This window comes from Peromyscus leucopus, chromosome 4 (assembly GCF_004664715.2).
Source record: "Peromyscus leucopus breed LL Stock chromosome 4, UCI_PerLeu_2.1, whole genome shotgun sequence".
NCBI lineage: Eukaryota > Metazoa > Chordata > Mammalia > Rodentia > Cricetidae > Peromyscus > Peromyscus leucopus.
This window is the reverse complement of record NC_051066.1, coordinates 97,147,787-97,156,107: the sequence shown is the minus strand read 5'-3', so window position 1 is coordinate 97,156,107 and position 8,321 is coordinate 97,147,787. Positions and strand designations below refer to the sequence as shown.

Genomic DNA, 8,321 nt, shown 5'->3' with positions numbered 1-8,321 from the left:
CTTCTAGGGTTCCACAGGTGAGAAGTACTTCCTATCAGGAGGGAAGCAGGAAGTGAGCCACAGTAGTTGTGGCTCTTCCTCTGCCCGTCTGCAGGTTGGCATGGTGCTTTCTGTCACAGCCATAGCTTCTGTCATGTTACCTGTGCAGTAACTAATTAGGTAGAGCACTAATACTGCTTTGCTTCAGGTTTTAGGAACTGTTCCTTTTCTTTAACCTCTTCAGACCTAGGAGTTGTGCTGATTCCTTGTTAGAGCTGAGCTGCATTACCCAATGTAGTGTATCACTTTTCTTTCTCTTGCTGTGAAGAAATACCATGGGCAAGGCAACTTACAGAAGGAAGGGTTTATTTGGGTGTTTTTGGTTCCAGAGATAAGAGTCCATCCTAGGGTGGTGGCTGAGAATGCACATCCATTACCATAAGCACAGAGAGCAACCTACAAATAGGGAGAGGCCTTAAGATCTCAAAGCAGACACCCTCACCCCACCCCACTTCCGCCCCACCCATTCACACCTCATGCCATATTCCTTTAGCAGAGACACACCTCCCAAACAGTACCACCATCTGGGGACCAAGTGTTCAAATGCATGAGCTTATTCTCATTCGAACTACCACAAGTAGCAATTAGCAACTTGTGACAATTTAAAAACATGAAATATTGGGATTGTAGTGTACCTTATAATCTACAGTCATTAAATTCCCCTCAGTTATCCCTTAAATGATGGGACAATCTGTTTCTATTGAGTTTTGGATAAATTAATTAAAATTTGAGACAGTCTGTCATGTATGTTGTATATAACGTGAGCTTCATAACTAGGAGGTAGTGACTTCATAGAGCTGTTGGGCTAGTGTGATCTTGGATATGATAGTGTCTTGAGATTCTGTAAGTGTCCAGCTGATTATTGTTAAGCACTAATCTTAGTGCACTTTGTGACATGGAGTCCCTTTACTCTAAATGTTTTTTGTTGACTTTGCACGTAACATGGATGTAAAGGGTAGTTAGTATAGAAACTGAGTAGGATTGTAATTTAACATAAACTTGATGCCAAACTAACAGGAGACTTCATAATGGACCTTTCTGTAAAGTCACTGGTTATGGGCAGGCAGGAATCTTGGAATACAGGCAGCATCTGGCAAGACTCTCGGTGGGCCACGTGCTCGGTGATTGACAGCAGCATGACTGGTGTGTTTCCCGTTGGTAAGTTTAGCACAGCCTACCTCCAGCTTTCAGGAGCAAGTCAACGGAGACTGTTAGGAAATTAGTGTTCTCGCCTGTGTAGCAGATAGTACCACAGCCCTGACTACAAACCCATTTCATTCGGCTAGTGTCATCAATCATTATCATTTCATTGCTGTGCATATAAAAAGGTACAGGGAGGTCATCAAGGGAATGTCGGTGTGCGTCAGAACCAAATCAGTGTAGCAGAGGGCCTATTCTGAACACTGCCAGGCAGCTCATTATGGATAATTAGGCTTGGGCTTGTTCCTTCAAGAGAACTAACCTGTGTTTTCTGGAAGTAATTATAAGATTTAGCATGTCTTCCAACTTCAACCCTATTTTTGCAACATGCTTAGTTAAATTATTTATGTCTTAAACTCTTCTTAGTTAGAACATTGAGTAGTTTTACCAAAGCATGTGCTCCTGGCTTCAGAGCAGCACTCTGGATGTACTGGTTAACTCTGTATGTGCTGGGTTACTTTCATTAATGGCAGTCTGCAGCAGTTGGTGAGATGGACCACACTGAGAACTGAAGTTGGATATAACTTCTTCCTTGTTTCTTTTTTTTGAATATTTTTGTTTCAAAATTCTACTTTCGGGCTTTGGGATAGTTTTGAGAGCTAATTTTAGTGATTGTCTTTCTTTTCATGATTTTTCCTTCCCAACCAGGAAAACTATTAAGGAAAGAAAATCTTTACTCTGGGTCTCCTAAGCAGCGTATCATGTTGTAATAAGGAAACAAGGTTTGAGGCTGGAGAGATGGCTCAGTGGTTAAGAGCACTGGCTGCTCTTCCCGAGGACCTGAGTTCAATTCCCAGAAACCACATGGTGGCTCACAACCATCTGTAACTTCAGTTCCAGGGGACCGGGTGCCCTCTTCTGGCATCCAAAAGCATCAGGCACGCATGTGGTGCTCAGACATACAAGCAGGCAAAACACCCATATACTTTTTTTTTTTTTTTTTAAAGAAAAGACTGAGAACAACTGTTGTAGCGCTGGCTTTGGCTGCTCATGCACTAAGATTGGAATGATGCAGAGAAGATAAGCAAGGATAACAAGAAAATCTGTGAAGCTTTATAAAGCAACAACAAACCCATCACTGTTCTTGGATATGTTCTTCAGAGGCTAAGCTAACATTTCCTTGTCTGGGGTTTTCAACTAATGTCCACCATTGAGAGCCAGGGCAGTCCAACCCTTTCCCAGAGGCACTGTTGAAATAACCAAAGGAACCTGGTTGTGCGTCCTTGCCCAAAAGCAGACTTGGCAAGGCCAGTCTGGGGCTGGTGGCCAGGGCCTTGAAGGAGTTAAGGTTTCATTTCCTGGGAATTTGGCTTTTCCCCCTGAAGAGTCTAGAGCTATCTGTCAGTCAGTCTCAAGGCTGCTGTGTGCTACATCTGTCTTGCTCTTGAAATGCCCTGTGTTCCTTGTGTGTGGCATTGCTTGATTAACTTCCTGCTGCCTCTGTCCCATTCCTCCCTTGGGGATAGTGTAAAATGATGATGCTTGCAGGTCATCAGCGTGTCCCAGACTTCCTGCTGCCAGACTTTCCTGTCTTCTTTATCTTCTCATCTCCTGGCCATCACTTAGGACCCTGTCACTAGTCCAGGTTTCATCTTTCTGCAACTTCAATCCTTCTGAGTGGCTTTAGGGAGATGGATCAGATATGTTCCCCTGCATCTGTTCCAGTACCCAGGGTTTTCATTGTTGTTGTTTGTTTGTTTGTTTTTGTTTTGTTTTTTGAGACAGTTTCTCTGTGTAGCCTTGGCTGTCCTGGAACTCACAGAGATTCACCTGCCTCTCCCCTCAACCTTCCACCTTGAGTGCTGAGATTAAAGGCGAGCACCACCACCACCCAGCTTACCCAGGTATTTCTTTCATGATCTTTTTCAGACCTTGAAGTCCTCATCTATTGTCTGTGCATTTTGTGATCACAAACTCAACCTCCAGCACCCCATTCTTACTCTCAAGATCATTCCATAAGGTACCCCTAAATGTAACCAACCTCTCTCTCCTTGTATAAGAGAAGTAAGTTTTCCGTGGAGATTTGATGAATATGAGAACTAGTTACTAGGGTGGGTTCCTAATCATAGGCACTATCCAGGAATGTCTAGTTTGACACCAAGGCTACAGTAAGCTTGTTGAGTGCGGCCCATGCCTGTAATCCTAGGAGTTGGGAGAGGGAGACTGGTGGATTGTGACAAGTTCTAGACAAGGCAGTTACACATCAAAACCCCAGTCTCAAATAACAAACATAAGCCTTACTATTGTGAAAACTGCTTCCCTGGGAGAGATGTGAACAATGTTTTCACCCTCCTCCTAAGTCCCAATGATATGTCAAAGTACAAGCGCAGAGAGTTCACCCTGGGGAACCAATGAGTTTGTGGGGCTTACTTACAGAGCACAGTCACCCCAAAGTAGCCACACAGGAGAATCAGCACCTCACTTTACAGTCTGAGGAGGTCTCGTTGTTTGCTGCTGTGTATGTCAGGCTAGCAGGCTCCTGAGCCTCCTGGGAGTCTTCTGTCCTCACCTCCCATCGTACTGTAGGAGCACTGGGATTAGACATGTACACTGACAGGCCAGGCTTTCTGTAGGCTTTTCATGCACTTTACCTACTGCACCATCTCCCCAAGCCCCAGCCCCAATGCTTTTATCAGCTTCCTTAGCCTGAATAAGGGGGCTAGACTTCCTGATGTCGTTCCTAGCCTTATTTATTTATTTATTTATTTATTTATTACTTATTTGTGTATGGGGGTGGGGACTGGGTGTGTTGTGTATACCCACACATGGGAGTGCAATGATGTGGAGGCCAAAGGACAACTTGCAACAATTGGTTCTCTCCTTCTACCATATGGGTACCAAGGGCTAAACAGGTTCATCAGTCTTGGCAGCAAATGCCTTTACCCTCTGAGCCATCTCGCCAGCTAGCTTTATGAAGTGGATCCAGATTCCAGCTGATTGCAGTTTCCAGCTGATCCTCGGCTCCCTTTGCTTGACAATGGTCCATGGCTACCCCATATCCTTTGGAGATAGAATGAGTTAACTTGGCCACAAAACTAATCTGAAAGACCAGGAACATGCAATTAAAGATGCCTGTGAGCACATGCAGGAGCTTCCCAGAATGCTGTGGTGCTTCACTGGGCATGACCTGGTATGTAACTCTCAACGTAAGTTTAATAGAGGAAAGACTTGTCCTCATTTCTATGTGCAAAGTCATATGCTATCTAACCGGAAGATTAAAGCTGCTAAATAAATTGTAATAAGAATGGTTTTGAGATATTGCACAACCCTCTGCCTCTTGGCTTATTCACATTTTTAGGCTTCCATCAGAGTCCCAATCTTATATATCTACTACCTCACAGAAAGCTAGGCAAGATGATCATTCTTGTTTATGAATCAATTAGAGACAGTGTATATTAAGAAAAAAAAATGAGCTAACTCCTTTCTTCGGTCCCCCAAATACTCAATTAAAAAAGTAGAGTCCAGCCGGGCGGTGGTGGCACATGCCTTTAATCCCAGCACTCGGGAGGCAGAGGCAGGTGGATCTCTGTGAGTTCGAGGCCAGCCTGGACTACAGAGCGAGATCCAGGAAAGGCTCAAAGCTACACAGAGAAACCCTGTCTCGGAGAAAAAAAAAAAAAAGTAGAGTCCAGCGATGGTGGCATATGCCTTTAATTCCAGCACTCAGGAGGCAGAGGCAAGTGGATCTCTGTGAGTTCCAGGCCAACCTGGTCTACAGAAAGAGTTCCAGGACAACCAAGGCTACATAAAGAAATCATACATAAAGAAAAAAAAGTCTATACCCCAATTTATCAAATTTGCATTTACAAATACAATTTTTTTTTTTTTTTTTTTTCGAGACAGGGTTTCTCTGCGTAGCTTTGCGCCTTTCCTGGAGCTCACTTGGTAGCCAGGCTGGCCTCGAACTCACAGAGATCCGCCTGCCTCTGCCTCCCGAGTGCTAGGATTAAAGGCGTGCGCCGCCGCCGCCGCCGCCGCCGCCGCGCCGCCGCCGCCGCCGCCGCCGCCGCCCCGCCGCCGCCGCCGCGCGCCGCCGCCGCCGCCGCCGCGCCGCCGCCGCCGCCACCACCACCGCCCGGCTACAAATACAATATTTTTATTACTAGAGCATAGCACAATAAGCGTGCTAAAATTTTAATCACACAAATGGTTATGTGATTTTAGTTAAGCTAAAATCAGTAATGAATTAATAGTAAGTTGTCATGTTTAGAGCAGAGTGTGGTGATATATTTGTAATCTAAGAAAGAAAGCTTGCCTGAAGATCAGAGGACAGAGTCAGTCACAGAGTTAGCCACAGAGGTCAGGTAGTGGTGGCACACAACTTAATCCTAGCACTTGAGAGGCAGAGGCAGAGATGCATCTGGATATCTCTGAGTTCAAGGCCACACTGGGTTACATGAGATTGATCCAGTCTCAAGAGAAACAGAGCCAGGTAGTGGTGGCACACACCTTTAACTCCAGCACTTGGGATCACACACCTTTAATCCCAGTACTAGGAAGGTTGAGATAGGAAGTGATATGGCTGGGTAGAGAGAGGAATATAAGGCGGAAGGAGACAGGAACAACCCACTTTTGGCTGAGGACTCAGAGGCATTCAGTCAGAGGATTCGTGGAGAAGGATCAGCCGTGGAGTTGGTAAGATGAGAAGTGGCTGTGGCTTGTTCCTTTGTCTTTCTGATCTTTTAGCATTTACCCCAAAATCTGGCTGCAGGTTTTTATTATATTTAGGATTCATGCAATGGCAGAGATTATATCTGGGCATGATTGTGTATGCTACAATCCTGGGCTTAGGCAGAAGGTTTATAAATTTGAGATCAGTCTGGGAAACCACAAGACTCTGTTTCAAAACAATAACAAAAAAAGACCCTTGAGCTGTTGTTGGTTGAACTAACCAAAGGCATACAGTGACAGACACACAGGTTACATAATTAGCAAACAGTCCCAGAGCCTGCGCCCTCCATCACCCACTACACACTCAGACAGATGCTGGGCAGCGTAAATTCTCAAAAGCTTGGAAAATGCAGGTTGGAAGCCATAGATGTAAGGAGGGAACCATTATGGGCCCTGATTTGGAGACTTCCGTGGTGTTTTAAGAAGTACAGTGCAGGATGGGGTGAGGAGAGTCAAAAGGCAAATTTTCTAATAAAAATAAATTTATTAGAGTACACAATATTTTGGGGAACACAATACCACCACATTTCCTCTCTTTTGTCTAAAATTAAAAAAGCTTATAACTAATACAAGAAAAACTATCTTCAATAAGTATATGCAATATACAGTCAAGATTACATTAACAATGTCTAGTCCATTAACATTTGACAGATCCAGACAAAAAAACTCCATTATATATATTACAATGTCCAGTCCAGTAACATCTGATAAACTCAGACCAAAAAATTTTCATTACTTATCTTATTTAAAACAAGTAGTTCATTTTTAAAAGTAGATTCCATAATCTCCCTTTTTATCTTATCATATCCATATTCTTTCTTTTCTTTTCATAGATTCATTAGTCTACCTTTTGTCATTTTTATATCTTCCCCTTTTTCTTCAGTGTAGATTCAGTGATCTACCTATTTATCCTATTATTTCTTTATCTTTTTTCTCAGAGTAGATTCGATGATCTATCTCATATCTATATTCTCTTTTTCTTTTTGCTTTCTAGGGGGTGAAGATAACTTTAGTGAATCTTGAAAAGAAAATTTTGGGGTTAATCATCAAAAGACTAAGCAGCAATGTATGTAACCCAGGCTAAAAGTAACAGCTGAAAGCAGAGCTATGGCAATAAAAACAAAGGAAGGAACGTATTCCAGGCGTTTGAAATAATAAAATCATCAGCAGACTGCACCCAAGACTAAGTGTGTGCCAGCCCTATGCTAAACATCGTCTCACTTGATTATCCCAGCCAGTGTTCCGTAGATGTAATTCTAAACAGCCTTATTAAATAAGAAACACAGAGCCAAATAAAGAGTTAAAAGCCCAAGAGGTCAGAGCACTAGCGAATAGCCTTTAGCTTACCAGCCGCTGCCGTCTTTCACCTCAGAAAAGAGACCTACTTCCTGTGTGTCTGTATTTTTATTGACTTTCTGTTCTGCCTTCTCATTGGTCTAAACCCAACCACATGACTTCTTCGTCACTGCCTGTCTATACAGACCTCCAGGTCTCTATGGTTGGTACTTGGATTAAAGGCGTGTGTCCTTGAACACACAGACTCTGCCTGCCATGTGATCAGATTAAGGGCGTGTGTTACCACTGCCAGACTTCTGTTAAATGACTTGCTATTAGCTCTGACTCCCAGGCAACTTTATTTATTAACATACAAATAAAATCACATTTCAGCACAAATAAAATATCACCATAGTGTTCTTTTGGTTTTTTCCCTATTCTGCATGAGGGAATGGACTTATAGGGAGGTTATGCATGGCCACATGGCTACAAGTGGGAGGAATAACATCAAACTCAGGAAGTTTGAGAGCGGAGTCCAGGGTTTTCACCAGGCTCCTTGGCCACAGTGCATTAACAGGACAAGGTGACTCCTCACCACTGGGGAAGGAAGAAGGAAGGCTCAGAGACCATATCAAGCACATGAGATTAGGAAATGGTAATGCGGGCACTGGGAAGACTTGTCAGTTGGTAAAGTGCTTGTCTTGCAAGCCCTGAGATCTGAGTTTGAGCTCTAGAAAGAATATCTAAAAAGCTGGGTATGGAGGAGATGGGCACACCTCCACACCCCAGCCCTGGGTATGGTGGAGGTGTGCCCATCATCCCAGCCCTGGGTATGGTGGAGGTGTGCCCATCATCCCAGCACTGGGGAGACAGGTGGGTCTTTGGGGTTCACTGGCCAGACAGTCTGGCCTACTTGGCAAGTTCCCAGGCCAGTGAGAAACCTTTCCTCAAAAAACAAAACTGTGGCTGACACATGGAGAGCGACACCAAGATTGTTCTTTTACCGCCTCCCCCCCCGTACACACAGGAGAGACAGAGACAGAGAGAGACAGAGACTGCTGTTGATGGAAAGTCGGAAAAGAGACGCAGTAGAAGAGAAAATGACCTTGCAGAAATGAATTTAGCTAGCGATATTC

General features: G+C 43.9%; 1 protein-coding gene across 1 annotated transcript in view; it reads left to right on the top strand.

The window, feature by feature from the left end:
* Positions 1-1,094: 1,094 nt before the first annotated feature.
* Tgm7 (transglutaminase 7) overlaps positions 1,095-8,321 on the top strand; it is a 46,510-nt gene continuing 39,283 nt past the window's right edge. Inside the window, exon 1 of the mRNA XM_037204446.1 lies at positions 1,095-1,197. Within this exon, the coding sequence (XP_037060341.1) occupies positions 1,095-1,197 (103 nt within the window). The remainder of the gene's footprint in view (positions 1,198-8,321) is intronic.